The 16,366-nt window shown below is 33.5% G+C and overlaps 4 protein-coding genes across 4 annotated transcripts; 2 read left to right on the top strand and 2 right to left on the bottom strand.

Annotated features, from left to right (window-relative positions):
* Position 1: 1 nt before the first annotated feature.
* Positions 2–2,290, top strand: FA14DRAFT_52498 (uncharacterized protein). The gene has a single exon (XM_025502472.1). The coding sequence runs from the start codon at positions 376–378 to the stop codon at positions 2,224–2,226; it is 1,851 nt and encodes a 616-aa protein (XP_025356481.1). The 5' UTR covers positions 2–375; the 3' UTR covers positions 2,227–2,290.
* FA14DRAFT_52511 (uncharacterized protein) lies at positions 2,291–5,244 on the bottom strand. The gene has a single exon (XM_025502473.1). The coding sequence runs from the start codon at positions 4,977–4,979 to the stop codon at positions 2,355–2,357; it is 2,625 nt and encodes an 874-aa protein (XP_025356480.1). The 5' UTR covers positions 4,980–5,244; the 3' UTR covers positions 2,291–2,354.
* A 7,471-nt stretch (positions 5,245–12,715) lies between these two features.
* Positions 12,716–13,806, top strand: FA14DRAFT_52461 (uncharacterized protein). Its single transcript, XM_025502471.1, has one exon. It carries the CDS (start codon positions 12,830–12,832, stop codon positions 13,781–13,783), a length of 954 nt encoding a protein of 317 aa, XP_025356479.1. The 5' UTR covers positions 12,716–12,829; the 3' UTR covers positions 13,784–13,806.
* Positions 13,807–13,920: 114 nt separating this feature from the next.
* Positions 13,921–16,256, bottom strand: FA14DRAFT_172739 (uncharacterized protein; the record flags this gene model as incomplete). The annotated part of the gene is made up of 2 exons (XM_025500429.1): positions 13,921–13,967; positions 13,994–16,256. The coding sequence occupies 2 exons, from the start codon at positions 16,254–16,256 to the stop codon at positions 13,921–13,923; spliced, it is 2,310 nt and encodes a 769-aa protein (XP_025356478.1).
* Between the last annotated feature and the right edge of the window lie 110 nt (positions 16,257–16,366).

The raw sequence follows: 16,366 nt of genomic DNA, 5'->3' as shown, positions 1-16,366 counted from the left end.
GTACAAATTCTGTAATGCAGTGCTCCCTACAATTGTAATCACTCTAATTGGCTTTTTGTATTTGTGCGTCACAGAAGCGCGCCAAGGTGGGAAGACATTAACCCCCCCAGCCAGGATACACGTGAGTTTAGGGCAGAACACTGTACACATGCACTCAAGCCAAGCACCCTTAGGCAGCATTGGGAGACAAGGCATTGAACGGACCGAGAATGAATAAATGCACAAGCCAGAACACGCACACGCACGCAGGCACTGATTCTCGGTGAATGGCTGTGTTGGAATATCCATCCAAACTACTCTGTGGAGCAAGAACGATTGTCATTACTACTACCATATCTTATCGGCTTAACTTTTACTGTACTCATTACAGCCAAGATGGAGGCTATCAAGTTACAGCGAAAATACCCTCAATTCTCCCAAGAGGAGATGATGGGTTTAATCTCACGTTTTAGAACGATTGATATTGATGAAAAGGGAAGCATTGATAAGCAAAACGTGATGAAAGCTATTCAAGAATCAGGAGAGGCAACTTATGATCAAGTAAGAGAAACATTGAAAGAAGTAAGCCTTGACTCTTCTGGTCGTGTGGAATTGGACGATTATGTGGATCTATTGGCCAAATTGAGAGCAGGAAATAATGCAACAGCCGGAACAGCAACAAAAGGAAAAATGACAGTCAAGGGTAGCAATGCTAGTGTGCAACATACTATCAACGAAGATGAAAGGACAGAATTCACTCGTCACATCAATCAAAGCTTAGCAGGAGATGCTCACATCGGAGCAAGACTACCCATTCCAACAGACACTTTCCAACTCTTTGATGACTGCAAGGATGGTCTTATCTTGTGTAAATTGATCAACGACGCCGTTCCCGATACAATTGATGAACGTGTACTCAATGTTGGCAAAGGTGGAAAAGGACCGAATGCGTTCCAAATGACAGAGAACAACAATATCGTCATTACATCAGCAAAGGCAATAGGGTGCAGCGTCGTGAATGTCGGTGCACAAGATTTGATCGATGGTCGTGAACATTTGATTCTTGGTCTCATTTGGCAAATCATTCGACGTGGATTGCTCAGTAAGATCGATTTGAAACATCATCCTGAATTGTACCGACTTTTGGACGAAGATGAAACATTGGAAGAATTCTTGCGCTTACCACCAGACCAGATCCTTCTAAGATGGTTCAATTACCACCTCAAGGCAGCCAACTGGCCCAAGAGAGTCAACAATTTCAGCAAAGACGTCAGCGATGGTGAAAACTACACAGTCTTGTTATCCCAATTAAAACCAGACCAATGCGATCGTGCTCCTCTACAGCAACGTGATCTGTTGCAAAGAGCAGAGATGGTTTTGCAACGTGCTGATGCGATCGGATGTCGTAAATATTTGACACCTGGTGCAATGGTGGCTGGAAATCCAAAGTTGAATTTGGCCTTTGTTGCTCATTTGTTCAACACATGGCCTTGTTTGGAAGCACTTGAGACACCACCACCTGTTGAGATTGAGGACTTTGACGCAGAAGGAGAACGTGAAGCTCGTGTATTCACTCTATGGCTCAACAGTTTGGACGTCGATCCTGGTGTGTACAACTTGTTCGAAGATTTGAAAGATGGTACAGTAATCTTGCAGGCATTCGATAAGGTCGTGCCAGGTAGTGTTGCATGGCGCAGAGTAAGCAAGCCAAAAGAGGGACAAGAGCTGTCAAGATTCAAGATGGTGGAAAACACCAATTATGCCGTTGATTTGGCAAAGATGAATGATATGCGCATTGTGGGCATTCAAGGTGCAGACATCGTTGATGGAACCCGCACTCTCACTCTCGGTCTCGTTTGGCAATTAATGCGACTGAATATTACCACTACTTTACGCTCGTTAGGAAAAGGCGGTAAAGGTGTGACCGATCAAGATATGATCAGATGGGCTAATGATGTGGTCAAAGCACATGGCAAGACTTCCTCTATGCGCAGCTTCAAGGATCCAAACATCAAGAACGGTATCTTCTTCCTCGATTTGCTAGATGGTCTACGACCCGGAATCGTTGATCAATCTTTGGTCAATGCAGGACGAACAGAAGATGAATGCAGATTGAATGCCAAATTGGCCATCTCTATCGCACGTAAATTGGGTGCTCTAATCTTCCTCGTTCCTGAAGATATTGTCGAATTACGTCAAAGATTGATTTTGACGTTCGTCGGAAGTATTATGTCTTTGAAAGCATGATATGGGAATCGAGCTCTTAGTATCTCAATAAAATTTGTATCACAATCTATATGGAGCTTTGAAATGATATGGTATACTAATCTGACAGTGTATGTAAAGGTGGATAGTACACCATTGAATAATTCTCTTTATTTGCCTTGCAAACCTTTCAAACGAGCTTCTGCTGCTCTCGCACGCTTTTCTCGTTCGATGCGTGCTCTCATTTCCGGTGTGAGTCCTTGTGATTCGTCCATTTTCTTTTGTAGTGCTCGGGGTGCTGAGCCTGAACCGCCTAGACGATTCGAGTTGCTCGTTGAGGATTGTTGTTCAGCCTCTTTCTTGGCTTTTTGGTTAGCAGCAGCAACACGGTCTTCTTCTGTGATTGTATGAGCATTCGTTGAAGCTTCTTCTTCTTGTCTCTTGCGTGCTCTGTCACGCATCAATTGACGTTTATCACGTACTTGTTCTTCTTTGTTTCTTGCTTCTTCCATCTCTTCTGTAAGTGCTTTTGGAACACGAGCTCCACCTTTTTCTATTCCTGACCAATCTTTGCATAAGTCTGATCGGGTGGCCATCAGTCGTCTGAATACATCCCTTGATTCGCGATTAGGGCAAAGGTCATAAGCTGTTCTATGTGGGAAGATTGTGTTTGCCTTCTCGGATGCCTTTGTAGCAATCTCTTGTTTGCTTGCGTCTTCATCAAAAGCATCAGAATGCGGAGGAGGTGCAATTCCTGCTGTTGGATCACAATGTCTTTCGACTAAGAAATGATTCACAACGCTTTCACTTCCTCCTTCGGCTGCTACGTGAAGTATTGTAGACGGAACAAGTCGATTACGTATCGTCAAATTGCTCAACTGTGATTCGATGCTGTCGGCTGGTCCATGAAGCAAAGCACCCTTTTCACGTGCGTCAAGGAATCGCCACCATCCAGGTAGTTCGGCATTGATCCTTTGATGTGCCAACTCCATAGATTCGTCCACATCGTCAGGATCGAGATTCTTACTTGCATCTGCATCATTCTGCCAACCGTTTGGATGGAGTAGATCTAACTCATACTTTTCCAAATGCTTTAGAGCATTACTCAAGCGGCCTTTACGCAGCATGTCCACTAAACGAATCAATCTTTCTCTCCTCAATTGTTCGATCGGATCAAGTTTGACGGGCGTACGTTTTTTGGTATTTGCAGCTTGCTTGATCTCTGCTTCACGCTGGAGACGTTCTTTTTGTTTTCGTCTTCTTTCTTGACGTGCTTGTGCTGTACCTTGCAGTTGTGCTTTGTATGCCTCATCCCTCTTTTGCATCTCTTCTTCCGTTTCATGTCGTATGCGCACCTTTGTAAGTTCAGCAAAACATCTCAAACATTCTCCTACTGTTGGCTTTCGTACTGCAACGGGCAAATTTTGCACAAGATCTTTCCTACGCATCTCTTCCAAAGGTGACTCACGAGTTGCACCACCTGAAGAAGGCCAACTCCACAAGACACCCCTGGCAGATCGTAAACCTGCACGAATCCAAACCCGCTCACTTGATTGAATCGCACTTCTCCATTCCGGTCTATCGAGCAGTTCTCGTATCTCTTCTGCCAATTGTTGTTCACCGTATCTACGTAATTGAGCACCAGCACTTTTGGCAAATCTGCCACTTGCGTCTTGAGCAGATTGTGCACCACCTTGTTTCCGTCTTGTGGTATATCTGTGGAATTGTTTTCGTGCGAGCACCAGTAATTGACGCTCTGTCGTACCCTTCTTTTTGCTTATCACTTGTTCGTATGGGTTCAATGCGACGACCAACGCAGCAAAGTCGCCTCCTCCCATCAATAGTATTGTCCAGGTACGCAGAGGCTGAGGAGCAAAGGTATTCGAATGGGGATTGCCCAAAGCAGGACTAGCTTCTTCTCCATTCTCTTCTTCGTCATAATCACTTTCCCCTTCGCTATCAGAATCTTGCCTTCTGTTCGGTGCATCGTAAAAGACTACATTTAGCATGCTAGCAGCTTCATCTGCTGCACTTGCTCCTTTCAATCGCTTTGCACCTTGCATTAGGGAACCGTCCAAAGAGCCGGGCTGCAAGCGAGAAAGGGCTAGAGAATGCCAATCCTTTAAGGAATGATCCACATCGTTTTCTGGGAACAGTTGTCGGATGATGCCGAATTGAGTCTGCGGAATGACCTTTGCTGTATCTGAAGGCGGAGTGTGGAACCATAAATGGGGCTCTCTAGCAACAGAATTCTTTCCTTTTTCTTGCTCTTCTCCTTCTTCTTCACTCGTTGCATCGTGCTGACCTTCTGCTGATCGTGCAAGTTGCAATCTCCTAAGCAGGGTATTGACCAAATCTACCGGGACACGCACGCTGATCTCGCCTTCTGATTCAGTGTCTGATTCACCGGATGAGCTAACTTCTTCTGCAATTTTGTCAAATGCTTCTTGTGCGATCACATCTTCGTTTCTCCCTTTTCTGTTCAAGGCGACATTGTACCTATGCCAATCACTTCGCAAATGCGCACGCTTTTCGGAGATGTTGCTGAACTGTGGCGCTTTGGGACAGATTGCACATCCAGAATCACTTTGATTGGCGTGATTTTCCTCACCTATCCTTCTGCGGCTATGACCATCATCTTCGTCTGCCTCTGTTGGAATATCTATACTTCGCAGCTTGAGGCTGTCCAACAATTCTTTTGGTAGATCGAATGCATATAATGGCTTGCTCAAGATTGGCTCGTTTGCCCAAGGTTTAGGGTTGAGAGGTGCATCATCGTTGCTATTGGTCGTCATTCTTCGAATTTGTCTTTCCAGCTGTACGCCTTCTCTTTCTCTTGAAGGATGGAAATTGACAATGACGTTCCTCGATCTGCCACTGATCAGAAAGTGTTTAAGCAAAGATGACTTTTTCGACAGTCTGACTATCTCTTTGATGTTGATGATTGATGAAGGTAATGACTGTTCTAGCTTAGCTTACTTAGCATATATCTTCCGACAGTCTTCCTTTTTTTTCTCTCTTAGAAGTGGAGAAATGTTTCGCGTCGACTGACTGGGCTTACTAAGCAAACTATGTCAAATGCGGACCAATCCGCTTTGAACCAAGACTACACAAGGCACCAGCCGTGGCACTTCTCTCAAGGTAATTTCCCGAAATCAAAATAGCTTTCAAAGCACAGCTTTTTTTCAACAAATGCTATATTATTGCACAGCATGATCATTAGTAGGGTTGGGTTTTGGGGAGGTAAACTCAAATTTACCTCCCCTACCTCCCACCTCCCGCCACCGGGAGGTGGGAGGTAGCTAGCGTATGTGGAGGCATGAATCAGGGGTCGCGCTCTCGCGGCCGAAAAACTTGCATGAAGGTGCATGAAAGGCATGCTGGCAGTGTCAACTGACACTGCCAGCATGCGCGAAGCGCAATGAATACAAAAATGCCTTTGGCATTTTTGTATTCAATGTATGGTGAGCATGGCAATGCCATGCTCACCTTTCATAGATCACACTCACACTTCATAGTCATGTACATAGATAGGCATTAATGAAATACAATTACAATTATCTACGAAGGGAGAGCTTGCGAGAGAGAGGAGGAGGAGGAGGATTGCGACTTGAGCCTTCACCGCGATCACGATCTTCATCATCATCATTATCATCGTCATCTTCATCGTTATCTTCATCCTCCTCTTTATCTTCTTCTTCTTCTTCCTCCTCTTCTTCCTCTTCTTTTTCTTCTTCTTCTTCCTCTCCTCTTTTTTTCGGTTTACTCTAATCGAAGATTCCTTATAATTAATCGGTAAAGTCTCTTACTACTCTCTTCTTCTAGAACTTTATCGAATCGATAATAATTTAGATAATATTACTATCTAAACTATTAGTTTTTTTATTTTTTTTTTTTTTTATAAGTTTTTTTTTTATTTTTTCTTAAAAGGAAACTATATTAAATCGTTTAATAATCTTTCTCTTCTCCTATAATCTATATTCTTTTATAATCTTCTTTAATTTATAATATTAGTTATATATAAAAACTTAAACTTTAAGATTCTTAGTAATAGTATAATCTTTATTATATCTATAGTAAGGATTATAGCTATTACTAGTATAGTTAATAATAGCTAGAGTTATTATAGATAACTTAGTCTAATATCTTAAAGAGATATTAGATAAAGTTATTAGTAAATACTATAGGTAGATTACTATTTATTTTATAGATAATAAGCTATCTATAATAGTAAGCTGATAACTTTATCTATCTCTATAAAGCTTTAAAATAAATTAGTTATTTAAGAGGTTAGCTAACTTCTTAAAAAGGGTAGATAGAGGTAAAAGAGATATAAAATAAGGTAAACCTTATTTTATATCTTATTTTACTTTTTTTTTCTTCTTTTCCTCTTCTTTCTTCTTCTTTTCTTTTCTTCTTCTTCTTCTCTCTTTCTCCTCCTCTTCTTTCTCTTTCTCTTCTTTCTCTTTCCTCTTTTTTCCTAGTAAATCTTATACTATTCTTATACTTATAATTTAAAAAAATTAAAATATAATTAAAATTTTTTAATTTTATAAAGAAGTATAAAGAAAGAAAGATAAAAAAGTAAAATTTATTATATTTATAAAAGATATAAAAGGTATATAATATAATATTTTATATTTTATTAATCTTAGATATTCTTATATATCTAAAAATAAATAATTAAATATAATATTTATAGTATAGTAATATAATAATATAAATATAGTTATATAATAATATAAATATAATTATATAATAATATAAATATAATTATATAATAATATAAATATAGTTATATAATAATATAAATATATTTATAAGAGTAAAGAAAATATAATATAAATAATTAATATAATAAAATATATTATATATATAATATATAAAAGTATAATATCTATAAGATTAAAAGAGAATCATTATAGTTTCTTTAAGTTTCTTTAATATTTCTACTATTATATTAAAGAATATATAGAGAAACCTTTTATATTTACTATAATAAAAAAAGAATATAATAATATATATAATATATATAATATATATAATATATAAAAGTATAATACTTATAAGATTAAAAGAGAATTATAATAGATTCTTTAAGTTTCTTTAATAATCCTCTTATTATATTAAAGAATATATAAAGAAACCTTTTATATTTACTATAATAAAAAAGAAAGAATATAATATTTTAAATAATAGATATAATAAAATATATAATATATATATTATATAAAAGTATAATATTTATAAGATTAAAAAAGAATTATAATAGATTCTTTAAGTTTCTTTAATAATCTTTTTATTATATTAAAGAATATATATAAAAACCTTTTTTATTTATTATAATTAAAAAAAAGAATATAGTATTTTATAAGATAAAAATAATAAGAATACTTTATAATATCTTTAAATCTTATTAAATTTATTTATATTATATATATATTAAATATTTTATTAAATATATTTATTAATTATATATATATATATATATAATTTAACTATCTTATTTAAAGGTATATTATATTTAATAGTATAATTATACTATAGATAATAATAAGAAAAATATAAATATATTTAAAGATATATATATATATCTAGATTTAAGTTTATTCATTAGAAATATATTTAGATCTAAGCTTTTTCTCTAGAAATATATCTGATTTATTAGATATTTAATTAGATACTTTAGTAAAATATAATATTTATAGATATTTTATTAGAATCCTTTTTTTTTTATATATAATATTATTCTTAAGTTTAATATATATTATACCTTATTAGTCTTTACTCTAAAGAAATATATAAGATAGAATAAAAGTAAATTTATATATATTATAATATATCATTAATCTAAGTAAAATCTTTATTTTCTACAATTATCTATTATTTTATTACTATTAAATTCTATATTAAATATATAAGAAATACTATTAAAATAAATAAAATATATAACTAGTAAGAAATAACCTTATAGAAAGTTTAAGAAAGTAATATAATTTATAGATAATAAACTAGTTATATAAGACCTTAATACTATTTATACTTACCTAAGATATAATAACTATAGTAACCTTATTAAAGCTAAAAATTTTAATAAAGAATCGGTTAAAATAATAATTAATTTTATTAAAGGTTAAACTAATAACTTTATAAACGATCTAATCTAGATAGCTAAGAATAGTCTAAATAATTAAATTATAATTTAACCGAATACTTTAGATTCTAATATAAATCTTATTAAAGGTACTAAAGTTATATAAGAATTATATAATAAAATAGATAAAAAAGATAATAATATCTTATATCTTACTAGAGAAAACCGATATAAGTTATATAGAAAAGATAATACTCTAATATATAAGATTATAATTCTATTAACTTCTATTAAGTATAAAGAATATAATAAATAAAAAGTTAGTACTATCGATTATATAGAAAACTTTAATTTAATTAAAACTCTAATACTAATATCTTTAAATAAGAATATATTAAAAAAGGAAATAAGATAATCTTATTATATTTCTTCTTCTCTTAAAGATTTTATAAAGATTCTTAACCTTTAGATTATATAAGTTTTACTTTAAATAATAATTAATTTAAATAAACGAATAAACAAGTCTATAAAGAAACTTACCTTCTTATTTAAAGAGATTTAAATAGCTCTTAATAAATACTTCTAACTTTATATTTTTATTAACTATATTATTCTATATTATTCTTTCTATATTTAATAGAACTTATAAGAAAGTTAGATAAAAAAAATAATTTATAAAGAATTTTAATTACTAGAGAAAGAAAGATAAATAAAAAAAATAATTTATAAAGAATTTTAATTATTAGAAGAAAAAAGATTTATAGATAAAAGAGATCTTAATAAAATATAATAAGTAGATAAAGAAATAATAACTTTATTCTATAAGTATTTAATATATAAAAGAGCCTTATTAATTTCTTAAAGTTCTTTCTATATTATTTTATAATTATCTTTATAAGAAAAAATACTTTAATAATTCTTAATAATAATAGTAAGATTCTTTTAGATTTCTAAATATATACTAGTTTTCTTTTTTAGATATTTATTTTCTATTATAATCTTAAATTTAAGATTATTATTTTAAATAATATTTTAAAGATTTCTATCTAATATATTTTAAATATCTTTAATAAGATATTAAAGGTTTCTATATAATTTATCTTAACTATCTTAAAGATTTTTTTCTACTTTAAGTATTTTTAAATATCTTTTTTTTATATTATCTAGTTTAACTATAAAGTTTTATAAGATAATAATTATAAAATAATATTTATAAATATATTTAACTCTTTAAAAAATCTTATAATTATAGTTTAAAATATAAAATATATTATCGTTTATATAATATCTTAATATAACCTTATACTATTTTAAATTATCTAAGAAAGATTAAACTATAATAAGATTATTATTAATTTCAGTATTTTTATTAGCTTTTATTATATCTTATAAAATAGTCTTATCGATTTATATTATTTTCTTTCTTACTTTTTCTTCTTTCTTATTAAGTTTTCGTTTTTAGATTTTAAAGAAAATATAATATTTATACTATTAAAAGTTAGATAATACTTAGATTATCAGTTAAAATATTAAGAAATCTATTTATTTTATATATAAGTAAAATAAATATATTATTTTTAACTATAGATATTATCTCTCGATCAGATTATTTATATCGATAAAATTAGTTTATTTACTTTTATCGAAGAAAGCCTAATAATCTAAATATAAACCTTATTAAACTTAGATATACTCTTTTTATTTTATTTAATCTTTTTCTTAATAGAAGATAAGATAATTATCTTATTAAATTATAAATTCTTTTTTATTTATCTTTTTATAAATAAGATTCTAGAATCTTTTAAATAAATTAATCTAAAATACTTTCTTTTTATTTAAATTTATCTTTAAATTATAATAGATAATTCTACTCTATAATTTTTTATATACTATTTATAAGATATAAAAGTAATAATAGAGAATCTTTTAATCTAATCTTTAAATAATATCGATTATATATATCTCTATAAATAAGTAATTAATTATTATTATTTTTAGTTTAAATTTATAATCTTTTTTAAGTCTTTTAAATTATTATATTAGTAGTAATGATAACTTAATATTTATTAATATAAAACTAATTAAAGCTTCTTTTCTTATTATAAGGTTAAATATAAATAAGATATATAGATAGACTTTCTTAGTTATATCTATAATAAACTCTAAAGTCTAAAAGGTTTTTTTTATCTTCTTTCTTTTCTTAAGACGATTAAAATTAATTCTAAATTAATTAATCTTAAGTTTAATATATAAAATATCTTTTTTATCTAAATTTATTCTTACTCTAATATAATATATTAAATCTAAATAGAATATAATTATATTTAGATTTAAAAGCTAATTTAATTATTATCTAATATAAAAATATACTAACTATATATAATAATATATATTACTATTTTTAATAATAAGATCTATAAAACCTTAACCTCTATAATCGGTAATTAATTCGATCTAAAGTTAAATACTCTTCTAAAAACTTATATATTTCTAAGATATCTTATTTAAAATCTTATTTATAATATTATAGATATATTTCTTTATTATTAAATTATTTTTACTAATTAGATATTATAAACTCTTATTAGAATCTTAATAAAATCTATTTATAATATAAGAATCTTAATAAAAGATATTTATAATATTCTTAAAAAAGTATTCTTTAAGAATTAATAATTTAAAATAAATATTAATCTATAATAAATAATTTATAATCTTTATAAGTATAAGATATATAAGTCTATATTAATATTCGCTATTAATTATTATAGTTATATAATATTATAAACTAAGATAATATATATTTATATTTATTTTATATCTATAATCAAATTTTAATCAAGAATCTTTATTTATTTATTTCTTATATAATAATATATTAGTTTATTTAATTTTCTTTATTTTACTTTTAAATCGAAGTATAAAGATATACCTAAAATACTAAACCTCCTCGATAAGATCTATATTTAATTTATATATTTAGTTTTTATTAAATTATAATTAATTATTTTTAAAATAATTAAACTCTTCTTTAATAAGATAATAATCTATATTACTTTTTAAATAGTATATATAGTAAAGAAGGTCGATACTTCTTACTAAAAGATTAGATATTCTTATTAATCATAATAGATAATAATAAGAATAAATAGAATTCTATAAGAAAGAAACGTATTTCTTTTATACCACGTCTAGTTCGCGGTTCGTGTTTCTCTAGTTTTAATATCATATAGTAAAGAATAAAGGTTTCCCTACTGAATCTATCGATTCGTTTATAAATCTATCGAATAATTATAACTCAATTTAATATACATATAAAGAATCGTACGAATCGGTCGCGTTTCTTTTTTTAAATATAAAATTTATTTTAACTATAAATTTTTAAATACAATTCAGATTTTAGCGCGTGCGCGCGCTAAAATCTTCATACTGGTTTTATGTACATTTTTTTAAAAAAGCTATCAAAAAAGGCTGGGAAAGTACCTTTATGCAAGTTTTTCGGCCGCGTAGCCTAGACCTGAATCAGGAATGTTCTTTGTATATAGGTACCTGTGAGCTTGTAGGCGTAGGGTGTATACGTGGGGCGGGGGACGCGTTTGCCTGCCGCACCACCTGATTTATGTGCCTGCCGCACCCCCCCTCCAGGGCGGGAAAAATTAGCGCCTTTTGCTACCTCCCGGGGAGGTAGCAAAATTTTTACCTCCCACCTCCCACTTCCCACCTCCCCGGGAGGTAACCTCCCCAAAAAAAACCCAACCCTAATCATTAGCCCGTAAAGATGTTTGTGATTATGTAAGCAGTGACACTCGATAAAGTCACACTGATCCTATCAGGGTCCTCATCACCATCATCATAATGACATTGACCACATGGTATCACGCTCAGTCCTCCGCCGTTACGGCAGTTACCCCTGAGTGTTTCTATTTCTGAATTGTATATAAACCCATCTTTGAATCACTCTCTCTCCAATGAATATCATCGATCCCTCACTTTTCTGTTTGTATCAGCACATTAGTGAGCGAAAACACATGTTCCAATCATTGGGCCCGTTACTTTATTCGGCTTGAAGAGGACGCAGCGCTGCGCAGGCAAGTGATAAAAACAATGGACGTGATTTTAGCGTGTGCTCATCGGTGTTTTGACCCAAAAGTCAGGACCGAGAAAAAGGTAAACCGAAAATACATAGCTTCCGAGACTGTAGGTAACCTTTTACGCGTCGTGTTTTACGATTCTTACGCCGAAAATGAAAAAAACGACAATCAACGCTGTGCCTTGATTGAATTTTAGTGAGGGAATAAAGCTGCAACCGACGGCATACAATTGAAGATCTTCATGTGGACAAAGTTTAAATCCATGCATGAATCACTCAAAACGTTTTCGGCGTAAGATGCACGATATACCCCGTTGACATGTGTTGCTTTTGATGATAGAACAGAAAATGAAAACTATATAAAGTAGCCCGTAGATTCATTGGAGAACAATTTGATCCTCATCCTCTTTCAGTTACTCTAATCACAACTCCATCTTCCCAAACAAGCAAAAACCACAACAATGACTTGGAGCTCAATCGAAATCATTGACCTCATCTTTGTACCAATCTACTTTATTCTGTTTTTGGCAGCACTTTATGCATTCATCAAGCATGCACACAACAAACGAGTCACATTTGGACTTTTATTCTTGTTCCCTCTAATTCGATGTGTGGGTAATATTTTACTCGTGGCCGCAATGCAAGAACAGAAAAAATCAAATCCAAATGTGAATACCCTGACAGATCTTTACACGGGTGGATTCGTTCTTCAATTGGCAGGCTTTGGATTGTTATTCAGTGCAGCATTAAATCTTACAAAACGTGCAAGTCTTTATGTCGCTCCCGTGCAGAATGGAGGTGGAAGAGGTGGTTTGATCGACAAGATTAAAACACCCGCAGGCTTTTTGCATCTCGTCAACACAGTTTCAAACATCTTATTGATCGTAGGTTTGACAAATTCAACTTCTTCTTTTAGTCCAACATCAGCAAACAAAGCAAGCATTGACGTTTTGGCAAAAGTGGGAATCATTATGTTACTCGTTGCAACAGTTTTACTTACCGTTTTAACAATTTATCATTTATTCATCAAAGGTCCTCTCACACCTTCTGCAAGAACGATTTTGACATTTGTAGCCATTGCATGTGTTCCAATGATCGCAAGAATGGCCTGGTCAACTTATCGTGTTGCAGCAAACAACTTGATCGGTGCAAATATCTGGGCTTCTTTGGTCTTGCAATATATTGCAGAAAGTGTTGCCACTGCCATCTTTGTTGCTTTATCATTCGTTTTGGATGCAAGAGGAGGAGATGCTGACTTGGATGAACGCAAAACATACAACGATCGAGCTCAAAATGCATATAACTCTACTGCACCTAACACTCAATTTGCTACTGAGCAAGCTTCTTCGCCAGGTTATGCAGAATCAAAGTCCGCATACACTTATCCTCCTCAACAAGCCTATCAAGCAGCCTGATTACTATCGATTGGTTAATGTACATAGTATACAATAGATCTTCAAATTAAATATTTCCTTCTCCATTTTTAAAACTGAGTGAGATAGGATCTTTCTTCTCAACTTTCTCTGTCGAATTTTTTGCTTGGACCAATCTATTATAAATCGCAAATGTTTTCTGCAATTCCGCTTGAACTGCAGCATGCTTTGAGAGAGTAAAACGTTGCAAACCTTCTCCACAGATGGCCACAGTATTCTCCTTTAGGTCGATCGATTGAACTTCAATCATTTCATGTAACAGTGTGCCAACTTTCCGCAAAGACCAAACGTCCATTGCCGCTACCTCTTCCGATGGTCGAGCTTGTTCTTCTTCATCAAAAGGCGATTGGCTCAAGAGACCATTCAAAAACGTGTTGTACGTTATACGATTCGGTTGCAGCTTCATAATTTGCATGCGTTTCATTAGCAAGAGACTCAATACGATCTCGGGTCGATTCTTAAAGAGGACTTCAAGCAATTCTGGTTCGACAACCTTGGCCTCTACAATTTCTTGCCGGGTATATCCATTCGCCAAGCCACCTTTGCGTACGAAATCGCCAAATAGATCCGCGTTGTTGAGTAAGCCAGAGATTAAATTTGTATAGGTAACTTGAGTAGGATGAGGTCCTTTCAATTCCATTCTACGTAGAGTAGAGAATGCGAATTCAAAGCGAATTGGAGTGACCCCGTCAAACGAAGTCAAGGCATCTTTTATTACTGCAGAAAGTGTCACCTCGCTTCCTTTGATGCCTTCCTTCATCATGAGATCATACACTTCTCCCGTATACTTTCCGTGTCCCATACGTGTAAAAGCATCCATCACTGTCGTGAACGTATACGCATCAGGCTCTAGATTCAATTGTCCGATGACACGCAGAATCTCCTCGATTCCTGCCATATTGTCACGTCTTGCGTGTGTGCGTAGCATGGTGTTCATCGTTGAAATGTTTGGAGGAGGAAGCAACTCATCCTCACCTTTGATCATTCTATTGATCAACTCTTCAGCCTCTTCTGTATTATTGTTCAGACAATATCCAAGTACCATTGCGTTCATCGCAGCAGGGTTCACCGTTTGCTTTTGTTCTCTACACCAATCTTTCAGCTCTTCAAACGTGAAAAAAGCCTCATCAGGTGTTCGTGCTTTGAAGTTCATCGTGATCAAGGTCGTGAATGTATATTGATCTTGTTTGGCATTTTGCTCAATCATTTGATTTCGTACCGTACGAGCCTGGTCCCATTGGCCAGCTGCACTATAACCCTGCAAAAGCCCATTCCAAACACCTGCTTCAACAGCCTCGTTCTTAGGTTTCATCTTGAGGTATAGCTCCCACGCACGTCCTGCTATTTCTGTCTTTCTGTGTGCGATTAGACCTTGCAAAAGAGAAGCCCAAGTAAAGTCGGTCCAATTTGATTGTTTCTTTCCATCGAACGACATTGTGAGCCATTCATTGTGTGCTTGCGGAAGAATGTTCAACCACTGTTCCAATGTGGAAAAGTAGCCTGAATTGCAGGCACCAGTGATTCTACGTGAGAGCAAATTGACGTTCGCCCCAGTATGTTCATCAGAATAATTTAATCCCCAACCCAAAACTGCATGCTGATATATCGAAGCGGCCTTTTCTTTGGTCTTGTCTTGCACCTTGAAAGCTGATAGTCGGTCAGATGTGATGTCACTGTGTAAAGGAGTTCCATGTACTCGGTCCGCCTTCTTTCTGGCAGTAATCTTCAGCTTTGACCAGATGGGTTTGAGTTGACCAACAAGGTTAGCGATCCGTTTATATGGAGAATCGGGCAAAGATGCTGCTGCAAAACAAGCACAAATAATTAAACCCTCGTAGGCTGAAGGAGGGACGGACGGTGGTATGCTAGATCGGTCAGGCAATACAGATGATTGCACATACTCCCACACCTTCTGATTTTCTCCTCGATCGATGAGAGATCTCAAAACCAATGTTGCATATTTCCAATCGGATATTGCGCGAAAGTCACTGAATAACGAAAGTACAGTTGATGTACTGTGATCAGATTCGATACTGCTGACAAACTTGACTAAAGTGAAACGTATATCTCCGCTCACATCAGATGCCATTCGCTGCTGTACAACCTTTTTCCATGTTTCAGTGACGTCGTCTAAATTACGTGCAGCGATCTGCTCTTGCAATTTTGCTATTAGAGGGTGATTTTTGCGATTCCGACTAATGCGAGTTTTCCTGTAGTGAGATGGAGCATGGATTTTCTTTTCGGTGGAGCGAGGTGTGTAGACGGCAAATTGTGCTTTTGATGGAGAAGTGGAAGGTGATGAGTTTGTAGGACTTGGTTGTTCGTTGAAGCTTGTAGGTGAAGAGCCAATGAATTTATTCTGTCCAAAGGCATTGCTACCGCTCCCGCACACCCTCTGAGTTGTATTGCATGACCTCAGTGCATGTCTGCTATGGACAATGCTACGCCTGAGCATGACCTTTTTTGTATGAATGCTTTGATGATAGCAAGTCAATGAGAAGAACGTCTTTTTTTATACTTTAGCGTTTTGCAACACACAATCTTCTCTTTATCTCCACTGAAGCG

Source organism: Meira miltonrushii (genome assembly GCF_003144205.1).
Source record: "Meira miltonrushii strain MCA 3882 unplaced genomic scaffold FA14scaffold_2, whole genome shotgun sequence".
Classification (NCBI taxonomy): domain Eukaryota; kingdom Fungi; phylum Basidiomycota; class Exobasidiomycetes; order Exobasidiales; family Brachybasidiaceae; genus Meira; species Meira miltonrushii.
The sequence above is the reverse complement of the archived record's forward strand: the minus strand, read 5'-3'. Positions and strand labels throughout refer to the sequence as shown.

Excerpts from the sequence above, each read along its gene's own strand:
- FA14DRAFT_52498 (XM_025502472.1), top strand. The coding sequence starts at position 376 with ATGGAGGCTATCAAGTTACAGCGAAAATACCCTCAATTCTCCCAAGAG.
- FA14DRAFT_52511 (XM_025502473.1), bottom strand. The coding sequence starts at position 4,979 with ATGACGACCAATAGCAACGATGATGCACCTCTCAACCCTAAACCTTGG.
- FA14DRAFT_52461 (XM_025502471.1), top strand. The coding sequence starts at position 12,830 with ATGACTTGGAGCTCAATCGAAATCATTGACCTCATCTTTGTACCAATC.